This window comes from Dicentrarchus labrax, unplaced genomic scaffold, assembly GCF_905237075.1.
Source record: "Dicentrarchus labrax unplaced genomic scaffold, dlabrax2021, whole genome shotgun sequence".
Classification (NCBI taxonomy): domain Eukaryota; kingdom Metazoa; phylum Chordata; class Actinopteri; family Moronidae; genus Dicentrarchus; species Dicentrarchus labrax.
In genome coordinates, this window is record NW_026136714.1 from 29,078,991 (window position 1) to 29,096,051 (window position 17,061).

The following is a 17,061-nucleotide window of genomic DNA, read 5'->3' on the forward strand; positions in this document are numbered from 1 at the left end:
CAGTGGAGATTCACCTTATCAAACGTGCTGAGACGGTTGAAGCTTTATTTTGTCCCAGACTTGTTGCTGCATGAGTAACCTACATTCCCTAAAACCACAAAAATATTGACTTATCAGGGTTTGTGCTATAGTCACTCTACATGGACAGCAATTAACTTAAATATTATATTACACGAAATAATTTTTCTGATTATTCTGGCAGCACTTGAAAGCAGCATTTCCGTTACTTCTCCCGTATTTGTGTTCACCTGTTGCGCCCAGGTTAGCCTATCGAGTCGATGTGTGCTGCGACAGGACGACTGAATCTGGTGAGTGAGCGACCACATTGCGTTTTAATATTTGATTTTAAATTTGGCACTGTGTGTTAGTTGGCTGTTTGAGCCATAGACATAATGAATTATGGTGAAAGTATGTAAAAGTAACCCCAGTGAGCACAAACCCAGGCTTAAGACTGCTCTGGCTTAAATACAGGGTTTACTCTTTCATAATGATACAAGTATTTCAAAATTAGGGGCCAAAAATTCATGTAGATCATCACATATACCATATAGACATTAGGTGATGGTTAATTAACTATTCACCAATTTTCAGTATCACGTTTAAGCTTGGCCTTGCTTTATTGTGATCAATAACTAAATATCTGTTGCTAGTCAGAGGATTTTGTCAAAATCTAAATTAAAGTCACAACCACTGATTGCTGCAGGCTTCCGGACATTGGCCAATTGGCTATTAGCGAAGGGGGGCCTTAAAACAGGAGCTAAAGCAACTTTTTCAGACAGAGGATGAACTTAGGGACTGCATAAAGGGCCAATATAAGATAAATAAAGATTTAATTTAACTGTGAATCATGCAGTCTTGGCTTACTGGAGTCCTAGAATAAAAATATGGAACTGGAGATGAGGGTTAGGGTTAGGGTAAGTTGATGTAGTCGGGAAACGTAAGCGACCCTGGCCCGGCCAGTTGTTTAAGGGGCAGTAACAGAAAAAGAGAATACCTTCTGTTTTTACAAAGAATACTTTACTTTTAGTCTTGCTTTTTCTTTAGGAATGCTCACTGTGCTCACTCTCTTCCACAAAAATGTCTTTGGTTATGCAGCAATACGCTGACATTTGATATTTAATTAGAAACAAAGGGGTTGAAGCGGATGAATTACCTTGTAATCAGAACTGTCCTGATTCAGGTTGTGGTCCTGCTGTGATCTTGTGGCCTGAGCCCCGTGCCAGCCTTCCAGTAGTGGAAGGATGCTAAGGGCGTTGTCCTGAGTGATGGGCATCCTTGCATCCTGGTACCTCACCAACAGCCACTCTGATGCTTCCAACAGTTTGCACAGGCACAGGAACCAGCGTGGGCCGACAGCCCCAGATCCATATCTGAAAGATACATATTGAACCTACGTAAAGGAGAACTCTTTGCAATTAATCAAGAGAATTTTCTGATACACAATTTAAAGTTGAGCAGGAATAATCAGCCATAACACTATGACCACTGACAGGGGAATGTTATCATGGCACCTGTCAGTGGGTGGGATATATTAGGCAGCAAGTGGACATTTTGTCCTCAAGTTGATGTGTTAGAAGCCTGAATGGGCAGCGTAAGGATTTGGACAAGGGCCAAATTGTGATGGCTAGACGACTAGTTCAGAGCATCTCCAAAACTGCCGCTCTTGTGGTGTGCAGTGGTCAGTACCTATCAAAAGCAGCCCAAGGAAGTGAAAGTGATGAACCAGAGACAGGGTCATGGGTGGCCAAGGTTCACTGATGCACTTGAGAAGTGAAGGCTGGCCCGTGCGGTCCAATCAAACAAGCTACTGTAGCTCGAAAGGTGTCAGAACACACAGTGCATCACATTGTGTTGCGTATGGGGCTGCATAACATTATGACCACCAGGTGGTTTAAACCTTTAGACTAAAATATCCTCATATACTTGGAATAATAAACACATCAGTAGCACGGTGCAGATTGTAATCAAGCACGCCTTGCTCAATTGAAACGCAAAAGGAGTTGAGTATAAAAGATATGAAAGATAGCTTAGACACTTATCTAGAAATATGACAACGTTTATTTCTAAAACCTGACAATCCAGAGTTGGGACCAGGAAGCAGAGCTGCTGTCTGACAAACTTCTCTGCGCTTCCATTAGAACAGTCCCCCACCCAAAACCCCATAGAGACCATGTCTGTCCCCCGACCACCTAAATTATTTAAAGAAATAAAAACAAGAGGAATTAAACATAAAAACCTGATGAAAATTAAAACAAACTCCAGTAAGTAGCACAAAATACCCCAGGTTCCTCTTCAGCACTGTAGCCAGGCTGACAGAGAGTCACACCTCTATTGAGCCATGTATCCCAATAACCCTCAGTAGCAACGACTTTATGAGCTTCTTTTATGATAAAATTATTACTATTAGAGACAAAAATTAATAACCAAATGCCCTAAACAAATATCACTGTCTCTCCAAGTTCAGGAACTTTAACAAAAGGTAAAATCAGATATATATTTAGATTGTCTGCTATCGATCTTCATCAACTAACTACTACTAACTAATTTCTACATCAAAGCCATCAACTATAGACCCATTTCTAACCTCCCCTTCCTCTCTAAAATTCTTGACAGAGTAGTCACCAATCAGTTGTGTGACTTTCTACATAGCAACAGCTTATTTGAGGATTTTCAGTCAGGATTTGGAGTTCATCACAGCACAGAGACAGCACTGTTTAAAGTTAATAACAACCTTTTAATTGCTTCCGAGAATGGACTTGTCTCTGTACTTGTATTATTAGATCTTAGTGCCGCATTTGACACCATTGACCATAATATTCTTTTACAGAGACTTGAGCATCAAATTGGCATTAAAGGAACCGCGCTAAACTGGTTTAAGTCATATTTATCAGATCATTCTCAGTTTGTACATGTTAACGATGAATCCTCCATAAACACTAAAGTTAGTCATGGAGTTCCACAAGGTTCTGTGCTTGGACCTATTCTATTCACTTTAAATATGCTTCCCTTAGGCAATATTATTAGGAATCACTCCATTAGCTTTCACTGTTATGCAGATGAAACCCAGTTATAGCCTGATGAAATTAATCAGTTAGCAATGTTACAAACATGTCTTAACAACATAAAATCCTGGATGAGCTGCAAGTTTCTGATGCTAAACTCAGAAACAAATGAAATTCTTGTACTTGGACCCAAACACCTCCGAGACTCACTGTCTAAAGATATAGTTACTCTAGATGGTATTACCTTGGCCTCCAGCACCACTGTCACAAATCTTGGAGTTATCTTTGATCAAGACATGTCCTTTAATTCCCACATAAAGCAAACCTCTAGGACTGCCTTTTTTCATTTACGTAACATTACAAAAAGTAGACACATCCTGTCACAGACGGATGCAGAAAACGTATCCATGCATTTGTTACTTCTAGGCTGGATTACTGCAATTCCTTATTATCAGGTTGCCCCAATAAGTCCATTAAGACGCTCCAATTAATTCAGAACGCTGCAGCACGAGTACTGACAGGAACTAGGAAAAGAGATCATATCTCTCCTGCATTAGCTTCTCTGGACTGGCTCCCTGTAAAATTCAGAATAGAATTAGAATAGAATAGAATAGAATTGAATAGAATCCTCCTCCTCACCTACAAAGCTCATCATGGTCAGGCTTCATATCTTAAAGAGCTCATAGTACCCTATTACCCCCATCAGAACACTGCGTTCTCTTAATGCAGGGCTACTTGTGGTTCCTATAGTCTCTAAAAGTAGAACAGGAGCCAGAGCCTTCAGTTACCAAGCTCCTCTCCTGTGGAACCAGCTTCCAGTTGTGGTTCGGGAGGCAGACACCCTCTCCACATTTAGGAGTGGGCTTAAGACGTTCCTCTTTGATAAAGCTTATAGTTAGGGCTGGCTCAGATGAGTCCTGAACCATCCCTTAGTTATGCTGCTATAGGCCTAGACTATTGGGGGATTTCCCATTATGCACTGAGTTCCTCTCATCCTCTCCCTCTCTTTCTGCACTCATTCATGTCCCATTAATGCATGTTACTAACTTCCCTTTATCCCTGGAGTTCTTGTGCTTTCTTGTCTCGCAGGTTCTCATGGATCCTGGTGGTGCCTCCTGTCATGGTCCTGCTTGACTCCCATTGCTAGTATTACTGACATTATTGTTATTATATTTATTACTATTATATTATTATTACTCTGTCTCTCGCTCTTTCACCGCAACTGGTCGATGCAGACAGCCACCCACCTAGAGCCAGGGTCTGTCCGAGGTTTCTGCTTCTGAAAAGGAAGTTTTTCCTCGCTGCCGTCGCAAAGTGCTTGCTCATGGTGGGAACTGTTGGGTCTCTGTAAATAATGTTATAAGGAGAACGGTCTAGACCTACTCTTTTTTGAAAAGTGTCCTGAGATAACGTCTGTTATAAAATTGAATTGAATAACTGTCACGATCAAGCCAAATTATCCTGGATAAGGCAGCTGCCATCTTTCACCATTCTGAGCCAGAGTTTGTGCAGTAGTGATTGAGGTTGGAGCCACGGTGTTGAAGTCCAGCCCATCACCCAGCTTACTCAGTTGCAAACAGGCCACACAACATATGTTAGAATTTACATTTTGCAGAGGAGACAACTTTCAGAGTGTGTTGGATGCCCATGACAAAGCCTCTCTCTGTGGTATGCAGACTTACCCGGAACAACTAATTTAAAGTACTGCACAGCATCCTAAAATACTCCAGAACTAAAAAAGTGTCTGGTCTCACCCTTTCCCCTACTGAAATAAATTAAAACCAACCACGGCCTGGGTGATAAAAATCTATCTCTAAACTTATGCTTAACTTCAATAACTTTAATGTTAATGGTCTGAAACATGCTAAACTAGCACCGTGGCCCCATTCACAATGTAGGGCTCCTATGTGTGGAATCTGGGCTGACCCTTCATCTACACGCTTAACTACAGACAGAGAGCTGAATGCAGCCACATCTGTGGCAGATATAGACAAAAACGCAGGCTACCATGAGACCACACTTTAATGACTATGCAGAGCCTGGGCTTCAAATAAACTGTTGGGCTTTGTGGTACCATCTGTCTCTACTATTCCTGTACACTCCAACTCTAGGCAAACAGGGCCTGCCCTGTTCTGGCCTGAGTTGAACCATGGGCTGGAATAGGAGGTGTGGGTTTACAGTGAAGTAGTGGAGTTGGGGGTATAGAATAGAATCTCTGGAGGATAAACTTTCAAAATGTGATATCAGGAGGAACAGAAGGCAGTTACAGTCCCATAATAGATGATAAAAGGATACAGATTATTAGTAATCAAAGAAACTAAGAAAAGATATTTGGAACTGTTGAAATTAAAATTGTAGTATCTAAATATTAAAAAAGTATATTTACTTTACATTTTTGTACATTTTATGATCATTTATACTTTATACACTACTACACTACATTTATTTGATACATTTAGTTAATTGATTTTAATTTAAATTTATTTAGGTGTCCTGCACCTTTCTGTAGTGTTATATATTATTAAAATAAATAATAATTTACAGTCCCACAAATTCAAAAAATAAAACATTTCATCAGATTCAATTTTCATGACCAAATTGTCCTATTATTTTGGATACAGTGCTTTCTGTCTTAATTGACAAGCATTTTCTATATATCTTGCTAAGACAAAAATCTCCTTAAAAAGCCAATTTAACATTTCACTTTCAACCAAAACTAATCATAGTTCAAACAGATGGTTCTGTTAAGCTAAGCTACCCAGCAGTATAAAGTAAGCAAAAATAGCTTCACTTTCACCAACTGTGACATTGAAATGGTAAACACATTAATGCATCAGTAATTATAATCCAATGATATAATATACATTATTTTGAAATGGGCCATTTTGCACTTTCACTTTTGGTCACTTAAGTGTATTTTAATGAAAATATTTTTGTACTTTTACTTGTAACTTTGAGTATTTTTACAATGTGGTGTTGCTACTTTTACTTAAGTATAAGAGCACTTCATATGTTTAATTAAATGCTGCAAAGGAAATTAATATTGTGTAAAAAAAAAAAAAAATTCTACTTTTACTTGTGGCATTTCAGATGCTGTGGGTAGACCCGAATGGTGACTACAGAGAGGTGGCTGGAGGAGAAATAAAGTAGCACGTTCTCAAATGAATTTCTTTTATCTGCAATCAGATAATCAGTCCCTCCAGGAAGTTGCGAGAGCAACAATTAACGCAAATTCTACATATCCTCATGAATTCTGCACAAATGTTCAAAATTTTTTGTTGAGACATGCGTCACCAAACTCATTTCCTTGTTTCTAATTGTGAAGATGCAGACATGTGAACGTCTCACATTTACACACCGGGATTTTATTCTCATTGGAATTTTCCCCAATCTTAGTGAAAGTGCAGTGACTGGAATAATACATGCAATTGATCAACACTGTTGCCTAACTGTTAATAGTTCTGTCTAGCTTTCCATAAGCATCTCAACTGCATGAGCTGAGGAAATCTGTAGCACCCACACATCAATCTTTTACTAAACTGAACAGACAAGAACAGATACACTATTGGCCAATCAGCTAATTCGGTAAGCTGTCAAAGCCCCTGTGCTTTCACTCCAACAATACTACCGTACATCTCTGTGCATTTTGTTACAGCTGCACTGGGGGTGGCAAACCTGGTGTGGGTGTGCTCAAAAAATTCGGCTGTGTGTTCAACTTTGTACATCACCACAGACAACTGGCAAACTATTCTCCCTCCCTTTATTTAGACAACCTCTGGGAAGGGACACACATACTGAGCAGGCAAAATAAACCATAAAATCCAGGAGGATACAAATATACAAGTGTGTGAGTGCCTATGAAATTACTGCACACTAACACCATATGAGAAAACTACAGTAAACGCTGTTTGTTGTTGCCTGAGTTAATGCAATCACTCTTCTATCTCACCGTAGATGAGTCAGGTTTATCTCCTGTGACAAAACAAAAACTTCCCATGGAAGACTGCCAAGGTTTTAACAGAATAAAACAGTTTCCACCATGAATGAGCAGGCTCCATAAAAAAGAGAACAGTTCATAGATAAGTCCCTACACCAGTGGAGGCCTGATTCAGACCCTGAACTTAAGTGATGAAACCAGCTGTTTGCTATAAGCCTTATCACATCTCCCCAGTTCACATGGTAAATGGTAAATGGTGAATAGACTTGTACTTGTATAGCACCCTTCTAGTCTTCAGACTACATACGCCTTTTCACACCCATATGCACAGTGATGGCAAAGTCCGTCGAACAGAAACTAATTAATTGATTCACATTCACACGCCGATGACACAGCATTGGGAGCAATTTGGGGTTCAGTAGCTTGCTAAAGGATTCTTCAACATGCAGCAGGAGGACTTGGGGATCGAACCAACAACCTTCCAATTAGTGGACAACCTGCTCTACCCCTGAGCCCCAGCCGCCCCATATTTAGGATATATCAATGCACAAAAGCTGGTGAAAGCCTGGCAGCTGTTTCATCAGTTTTCATGTATATGTACATACAATCTTGTACACCATTATTGGCACCCATGAAGTTTAAGTACATAATGTGGAATATCTTCTGAAAAAAATTAATCAAGTGAAACATTTCTGTTCTGACCTTGTGTTTGATACAAAAGAGCAAATGATAAACAACAATTTAAAACAATAAACAATGGGAGGAAAAAATAGAAAAACTTGAAGCTTGCTGTGTCACTGGTATTGGCACCCTTTGCTGTAAATCAGTATGGAAACACATTGTGACTCACCTGTGGTAAATCACAAATGAGAATCACCTGTGATAAATTGTCTGTGCCCATGTGACATGAATTAGCCACTGAATGATGACTTCTGTGTTTTAAAAAGACATCTGTTAGCCCCTGTTCCTTTGTCACAATGGTGAAGACAAAGGAGCTGTCTGAGGACATCAGAAGTGCAATACTTAGCAAACACAAGACCTCCAAAGGGTATAAGGCCATCTCCAAATACCTTGGGATCCCTGTTTCAACAGTGCGTAATGTTATTAAGAAGTTTGCCAAGCATGGAACTGTCAAGAACCTCCCTGGACATGGGGGGAAGAGAAAAATTGATGAGAAGTCTTCGAAGGTTGGTGCGAATGGTGGACAAAACACCATGTCAAACATCCAAAGACCATACACCGCACACTAAACCAAACAGGGCTTCATGGGCGAAGGCCAAGGAAGACACCATTGCTGAGGAAAAGACATAAAAAGGAACGACTAATCTATGCCAAAGAGTACCTGGACAAACCACAATCCTTCTGGGAAAATGTTCTGTGGACAGATGAAACAAAAATAGAGCTTTTTGGCAATGCCCACCAACAGTTTGTTTACAGACGGTGCAATGAAGCCTACAATGAAAAGAACACCCTACCAACAGTTAAGCATGGTGGAGGATCCATAATGCTATGGGGCTGCTTTGCTGCATCTGGTACTGGAGGCCTTGACCGTATCACAGGAATCATGAAATCAGAGAATTATCAAGAGATTTTAGAGCAAAATGTCCTACCCAGTGTAAGAAAACTTGGTTTGAGTCGAAGATCATGGGTCCTCCAGCAAGACAAAGACCCAAAGCACACATCCAAAAGCACGCAATAATGGTTGAAAAGGAAAAAATTGACTGTTTTAAAATGGCCAGCAATGAGTCCTGATCTCAATCCGAGAGAAAAGAAACCTGCACACGTTCAAGAGCTTGAACAATTTGCAAAGAAAGAGTGGGAGAAAATACCAGCTGAGAAGTGAAAGAAGCTTATAGATGGCTACAAGAAACGTTTGGAGGCTGTCATCACCGCCAACAGGTGTGCAACCAAATATTAAAGAGGGGTGCCATTATTGCTGCACATGCTATTTTTTTCTGTTTCTTCTTTGAAATTACAATATGTAAGTTGAAAAAACAACTTTCTTTGTTAAATTACTTTGGACCTCCAATTAAAAGATCCTGATATAAATTTGGTACATTTCTATTTATTTCTGAAGATATTGTAGAGGTTATGCAAAAAATGAAAGGGTGCCAATAATGGTGAGCAGGACTGTATGTATATGTTTTTTTTTAATTTACTAATCGGTTAAAAGATTGTGATGAGTCCTTAAATGTTTTTCTGAAACAAACCCGACTTCAGTTTGGGTGCACAACATTTTTTGAGCAAGAAAGGAATGACAGTTGTGTACATGGATCAACACAATCTCACTCCCAACTTCTCAAAAAAGTTTTTAACTGATGCTGTGTAGGTGCCCATTGTCATTATTTCTGGACTTGCAGGGTTCAACATTCAAGTTAGGATGAATAAATATGAAACATCCAAGCAGAGTTTCAAAATAAAGCTGGTATGGTTAATGATTGAAAATTTTGGTACAAAAACTGCATCACTTCGAAAAAGATTTTAAGGATATGTACCTTACCTAATTTAATTTATGTAATGTTGAGTTTTGGTTCCAAACAGGACAGGTACAGGGGTCTCCTAGGTTTCTGTGTTTGTTTGCACCATCCATCTACCCCACCTCCTCCATATGCAGACTTTCCTTACTCTTTATACACTTTTGCCCATAAAGTTGGAATAAAATATATTTTACCTCTTCTCATGAAATGATTGTGACAATGTGATTTATTCTTGATAGATAAAGTGTATATCTTCTCAAATTTTTATCGATCAATCTCCTTCAAACATATCACAGTGAAAATTAAACCACAATTAACCATTGCAAACTGTGTATTCAGGCTTAAACTAAATTGGGGGTATTGAACAATAAACAGGACTATGGGCTTTAAATTTTTCAATCTTTGATCAATTAACAGGAAACACGGATTTGTAGGGGTAGGTAAAAATATCGATTCATCAGTGCATTGCAATATATTTTTTCCCAATTCAATATCGATTCATTAAATCCTCTGAATCGATTTAAGGCCCTGGCCAGTGGGGGCGCGGTGAGCACCTGTGTGATTTGCGTTGTACGGACGGAGGCTGCACTCGACCACACAACAACAACAAGGCAACCGAAAAAGGTAGCAGCAGTGTTAAACCAGCGCCTTCAACTTTAAAAGCAGTGTAAACCCGGAACACAGGAAATAGACAAAAGTAAGGTAGTGTGTAAGCTGTGCCAGGCAGTACTAAAATACTGCAATAACACAACAAATTTGCGCAACCACTTAAGCCGACACCATGCAGATGGTCTGCAGCAACCCGTGGCCAAACCTGTGGATTCAAAACAGGCGCAACACTACAGATCCTTCCTTTGCAAACTGCCGCCAAACTCTGCACAGAAGATAACAGAGTCTGTGGCCGTCTTCATATGTAATGACCTACGACCTTACAGTGTCGTGGAAAACGGGGGTTTTAAGAAGATGGTATACACACTCGAACCACGATACGCCATACCAACACGCAAACACGTGACGGAAGACGCCGTCCTGAAGCTGTAATTTACTTATTACTGAATCGATATCGAAGCATTTCAAATCAATATCGAATTGAATCGATATCGAATCGAATTGTGACCTAAAGAATCAAAATCGAATCGTGAGTTTCTTAACAATACCCAGCCCTACGTATTGGAGGGTATTTCATGCATAAAAGTGTCCAATATTACTTTCAAATGTCACTCAGTCACTAATATTAAGTATTGCCACCCCTGACACAGATCAATGTGTTAAGAATTCATGGCATACTGTCCACAAGCTTGTTGATGCCATCAATGGTCAGGGCATCCCACACTTCGGTCAGATCCCGGGCTAATTCCTAATTAGACTGAGGAATATTGTCCCTCTCATTACGGGCTCGGCCTAAGGCATCCCAGGCATGCTCGATAGGGTTCATATCAGGGGAGCAAGCAGGCCATGGCATCTGCTACACCCCCTCTGCATCAAGAAATTCTCTCACTACAGCTGCCCTATGTGCTCTTGCGTTGTCGTCTTGCAGCCTAAAGTTGTTCCCATAGACCCTTCTTGCGTGTAGGAGGCAATGGTTCTCCAGGATTCAATTCAATTCAGTTTTATTTGTATAGCGCCAATTCATAACAGAAGTTATCTCAGGACACCTTTCAAATAGAGCAGGTCTAGACCGAACTCCTTCTAACATTTACAGAGACCTAACAGTACCACTGGAGGAGGCCCCACCAGGTTCCATGAGAACCTGCAAGACGAGAAAGCACAAGAACTCCGGGGAAGAAGTGAAGTTAACATGCATTAATGGGACATGAATGAGTGCAGAAAGAGAGAGAGAGGAAGAGAGGAGCTCAGTGCATCATGGGAAATCCCCCGATAGTCTAGGCCTATAGCAGCCTAACTAAGGGATGGTTCAGGACTCACCTGAGCCAGCCCTAACTATAAGCTTTATCAAAGAGGAATGTCTTAAGCCTACTCTTGAATGTGGTGAGGGTGTCTGCCTCCCGAACCAAAACTGGAAGCTGGTTCCACAGGAGAGGAGCTTGGTAACTGAAGGCTCTGGCTCCTGTTCTACTTTTTGAGACTATAGGAACCACATATATGATATGAAGGGGCCTGACCATGATGAGCTTTGTAGGTGAGGAGGAGGATTTTAAATTCTATTCCAAATTTTACAGGGAGCCAGTGAAGAGAAGCTAGTACAGGAGAGATGTGATCTCTTTTCCTAGTTCCTGTCAGTACTCGTGCTGCAGCGTTCTGAATTAATTGAAGCGTTTTAATGGACTTATTGGGGCAGCCTGATAATAAGGAGTTGCAGTAATCCAGCCTAGAAGTAACAAATGCATGGATTAGTTTTACTGCATCCGTCTGTGACAGGGTGTGTCTAATTTTTGTAATATTAGTAAATGAAAGAAGGAAGTCCTAGAGGTTTGCTTTATGTGGGAATTAAATAACATGCCCTGATCAAAGATAACTCCAAGATTTGTGACAGTGGTGCTAGAGGCCAAGGTAATGCCATCTAGAGCAGTGGTTCTCAATTATTTTCTGTCATGCCCCCCCCTAGAGGACAGACATTGTTTCACGCCCCCCCTGAATTTTAATACTATTGAGAACCTGATAATATTTATTTATCTGTACAAACCACTGTATGAGTTGCTGGCACCAGCATTCTGCATACAATCACCTAATTATCAAAATAGATTAATAAAATGAGCTGAGATAACATCTGCAACAACTGCAACAACAATTTCCAAGTTCAGTTTATTAACTCAATTTGTAACATTTAAACAAGACTGCTCAGTCTGTGTGATTCTGAAAACAGAGAAAGTGCAAATGATTCACTGGGAAGTGCATTTTTATAGACTTAACACAGTAACATTCAAAACATTTTTTAACTGTAAACATTGGTCACCTTTCAACTTCATCAGCTTATTCCTTTTCAAAAAGGTATATGACTTTTTAACATTTGGTTTTTCTTTTTGTTTTTTTTAATTTGCAACAATATTACTTATATTTAACGTTTGTCTGTTAGATGTTCTGTGAGTTGTTCTTGGAGGTCGTTTGAAATGTCAAATATACCTCTCCCAATCATGTCATTAGACAGAGGGACATTCATTCTTTTCTCACCTATGATTGTGACCATGTCCAATGCTGCCGGCAGTATTAGCTCTTCTGCTATTGTGTGATGTTTTTTGCACCTTGCGATGTGGCGATGTTTGTACGAGGCTAATGGTGCATTTTAATTTAGTGATGCCGTGCTCACTAAATTACCGGCCTGTTGGCGATACTCATCGAGTATCCGATGAAAAAAGTCCAGCGGCTTATTGACATAACTGGGGTGTAAGGTCTCCAGGTGCCGTCTTAATTTGTGTGGTTTCATGCTGTCCGCTGCCAGAGGTTTTAAACATAAAACACACACAAGTCTTTCCTCATTTCTGACCATATTCACAGTAAACCCAGGGCTATGTAGGCTTCGTCATATTTCCTGGTCTTATTAGGTTTATGGCTGAACATCAGCTCCCTCTCTAAGAAAGCCCAGCAGAGGATGTACTTCCTGCGGCAGCTGAAGAAGTTCAACCTGCCAAAGACGATGATGGTGCACTTCTACACTGCCACCATCGAGTCCATCCTCACCTCATCTATCACCATCTGGTACGCTGCGGCCACTGCCAAGGACAAGGGCAGACTGCAGCGTATCATTCGATCAGCTGAGAAGGTGATCGGCTGCAATCTGCCATCCCTCCAGGACCTGTACGCCTCTAGGACAAGGAAGCGTGCAGGTAAGATTGTGGCTGACCCCTCCCACCCCGGTCACAATCTCTTTGAGATACTTCCCTCTGGCAGGAGGCTGCGGTCCATCAGGACTAAAACGTCTCGCCATAAAAACAGTTTCTTCCCGTCGGCAGCTGGCCTCCTTAACAAGGCCCGGATTACCCACTGTCATTGACTCTTATACCCACCCTGTATATAAAGTATGCATTACATTAATGCACCCACGTTCTTCTGCAAAGCTTTCTCTTTCTCTTCTTATCTTTATCTATTTATTTTTTGAAAGTACTTTATTTTTCTGTGTGATTTCTGTGTGATTTGAATAACTGTATATTTGTATTTGTATATGTATACATTCCTCGTAGGCATAAAAACCTACTTGGCAATAAACAAATTCTGATTCTGATTCTGATTACTGTCACTTGCTGTTCTTGCCTATGACGCCTCCTCTGTTTTTCTTTTTACTCCTGTCAGAAACTTCTCCATATCTCCTCCCCCGTCAGTCACCCCTGCCTGTCGCGCCCCCCCTGACACCTCACTATGACGCCCCACTATTTGAGAAGTACTGATCTAGAGTAACTATATCTTTAGACAGTGAGTCTCTATGGTTTTTGGGGCCAAGTAGAAGAATTTAGTTTTTTCTGATTTTGACATCAGAAAATTGCAGCTCATCCAGCATTTTATGTCCTTAAGACATGTTTGTAATTTAGATAATTGATTAAATTCATCGGGCTTGATAGATAGATATAACTGCGTATCATCTGCATAGCAATGAAAGTTAATGGAGTGATTCCTAATAATGTTGCCTAAAGGGAGCATATATAAAGTAAATAGTATTGGTCCAAGTACAGAACCTTGTGGAACTCCATGACTAACTGTAGTATTTATGGAAGAATAATTGTTAACGTGTACAAACTGAGAACGATCTGATAAGTATGACCTAAACCAGCTTAGTGTGGTTCCTTTAATGCCAATTTGAGGCTCAAGTCTCTGTAAAAGAATATTATGGTCAATGGTGTCAAATGCAGCACTAAGATCTAATAATAGAAGTACAGAGACAAGTCCATTGTCGGAAGCAATCAAAAGGTCATTATTAACTTTAAGCAGAGCTGTCTCTGTGCTGTGATGAACTCTAAATCCTGACTGAAAATCCTCAAATAAGATATTGTTATGTAGAAAGTCACACAACTGTTTGACGACTACTTTCTCCAGAATCTTAGAGAGAAAGGGGAGGTTAGAGATCGGTCTATAGTTGGCTAAAACCCCTGGGTCAAGAGTGGGCTTTTCAAGAAGGGGTTTAATTACAGCTACTTTAAAGGACTGTGGTACATATCCTGATAATAAAGAAAGATTAATCATATCTAGTAAAGAAGTGCCAATTAAGGGTACGACTTCTTTAAGCAACCTAGTTGGGATCGGGTCTAATAGACAGGTAGATTGCTTCATTGAAGAAATTATTGAAGTTAAGTGATGAAGATCGATAGCAGAAAACCATTCTAAATATATATCTAAGGTTACATTAGTTAAAGTTCCTAAACTTGGAGAGCCAGTGATGGCTGTTGAGGGCATTTCGTGATTAATTTTCTCTCTAATAGTAATAATTTTATCATAAAAGAAGCTCATGAAATCGTTGCTGCTTTAGTTTATGGGAATATGTGGCTCAATAGAGCTGTGACTCTTTGTCAGCCTGGCTACAGTGCTGAAGAGGAACCTAGGGTTGTTCTTATTTTCTTCTGTTAGTGTTGAGTAATAGGCTCCTCTGGCATTACGGAGGGCCTTTCTATAGGTTTTAAGATTATCTTGCCAAATTGAGCGGCATTCTAATAATTTCGAAGAGCGCCATTTCCTTTCAGATTTCCGCGCTCTTTGCTTTAATTGGCAGGTTTGGTGGTTGTACCATGGTGCTAGTTTCCTATGTTTTAATAATTTCCTTTTAATAGGTGCAATAGAATCTAATGTTGATGGTAGTGAGCCTGCAGCACTATTAACAAGATTATCAATTTCGGAGGGACTAAAGTTGTTATAGGACTCTGTTATATTCAGACATGGCATTGAATTAAACACTGATGGAATCTCCTCCTTAAATTTAGCTACAGCACTGTCAGATAGACATCTGCTGTAGGAAGTTTTGCCTAATGAAATTCAAAAGTTATTAAATAATGGTCAGATAAAAAAGGATTTTTTGGGAAGACTATTAAATGTTCAATATCAATGCCATATTGATATTGAACAAGGTCAAGAGTGTGATTAAAACAATGAGTTGGTTTATTTACACTCTGACAGAAGCCAATTGAGTCTATTAATGAGATAAATGTGTTACTAAGGCTGTCATTGTCAACATCCACATGAATATTAAAATCACCTACAATAATTACTTTATCTGATTTAAGGACTAAACTTAATAAAAACTCTGAGAATTCAGATATAAAATCAGAGTACAGTCCAGGAGCTCGGTACACTATAACAAATAGAACTGGCTGCAGTGTTTTGAAGTTTGGGTGAGAAAGACTAAGAGCAAGGCTTTCAAATGAATTATAATTTAGTTAAGGTTTAGGGTCCATTAAAACGCTCAAATCATATATTGCTGCTACTCCACCTACTCGGCCGGTGCCTCGGGGAATGTGAGTATTAATATGACTGGGGGGGTGGATTTATTTAGGCTAACATACTCCTCGTGGGACAACCAGGTCTCAGTAAGACAAAGTAAATCAATGTCATAATCTGATATTAATTCATTCACTAAAACAGCTTTAGAGGACAGCGACCTGATATTTAACAGTCCACATTTCATTGTTTTATTTTGTGCTACTGAGGAGTTGGTTTTTTTGGTTTTCTTGTTTTTATTTCTTTAAATAATTTAGGTGGTCGTGGGACAGACACAGTCTCTATAAGGTTTTGGGTGGGTGACTGTTTTAATGGAAGCGCAGAGAAGTGTGTAAGACAGCAGCTCTGCTTCCTGGTCACAACTCTGGACTGTCAGGTTTTAGAAATAAACTTTGCCATATTTCTTGATAAGAGAGCCGCTCCATCCAAAGCGGGATGGATGCTGTCTCTCCTAATCAGACCAGGTTTTCCCCAAAAAGGCTGCCAGTTATCAATGAAGCCCACATCGTTTTCTGGATGTGGAATGACCTTCTGACTGCTTCTGACAATGGACTTGTCTCTGTACTTGTATTATTAGATCTTAGTGCTGCATTTGACACCATTGACCATAATATTCTTTTACAGAGACTTGAGCATCAAATTGGCATTAAAGGAACCGCACTAAGCTGGTTGAAGTCATATTTATCAGATCGCTCGCAGTTTGTACATGTTAACGATGAATCTTCAATAAATACTACAGTTAGTCATGGAGTTCCACAAGGTTCTGTACTTGGACCAATACTATTTACTTTATATATGCTCCCTTTAGGCAACATTATTAGGAATCACTCCATTAACTTTCACTGTTATGCAAATGATACGCAGTTATATCTATCAATCAAACCCAATGAAATTAATCAATTATCTAAATTACAAACATGTCTTACGGACATAAAATCCTGGATGACCTGCAATTTTCTGATGTTAAACGAAATTCTTGTTCTTGGCCCCAAAAACCTTAGAGACTCACTGTCTAAAGATATAGTTACTCTAGATGGCATTACCTTGGCCTCTAGCACCACTGTCAGGAATCTTGGAGTTATCTTTGATCAGGATTTGTCATTTAACTCCCACATAAAGCAGACCTCTAGGACTGCCTTCTTTCATTTACGTAATATTACAAAAATTAGACATATACTATCACAGACAGATGCAGAAAAACTAATCCATGCATTTGTTACTTAAAGGCTGGATTACTGCAACTCTTTATTATCAGGCTGCCCCAATAAGT

At 39.8% G+C, this 17,061-nt stretch overlaps 1 protein-coding gene across 3 annotated transcripts in view; it reads right to left on the reverse strand.

The window, feature by feature from the left end:
• pdzd2 (PDZ domain containing 2) overlaps positions 1–17,061 on the reverse strand; it is a 71,920-nt gene that overhangs the window by 43,263 nt on the left and 11,596 nt on the right. For all 3 annotated transcript variants that reach the window (XM_051422238.1, XM_051422239.1, XM_051422237.1), the window contains exon 2: positions 1,154–1,370. In XM_051422238.1, coding sequence (XP_051278198.1) covers positions 1,154–1,273 — 120 coding nt within the window. In that variant the 5' untranslated portion in view covers positions 1,274–1,370. The remainder of the gene's footprint in view (positions 1–1,153; positions 1,371–17,061) is intronic.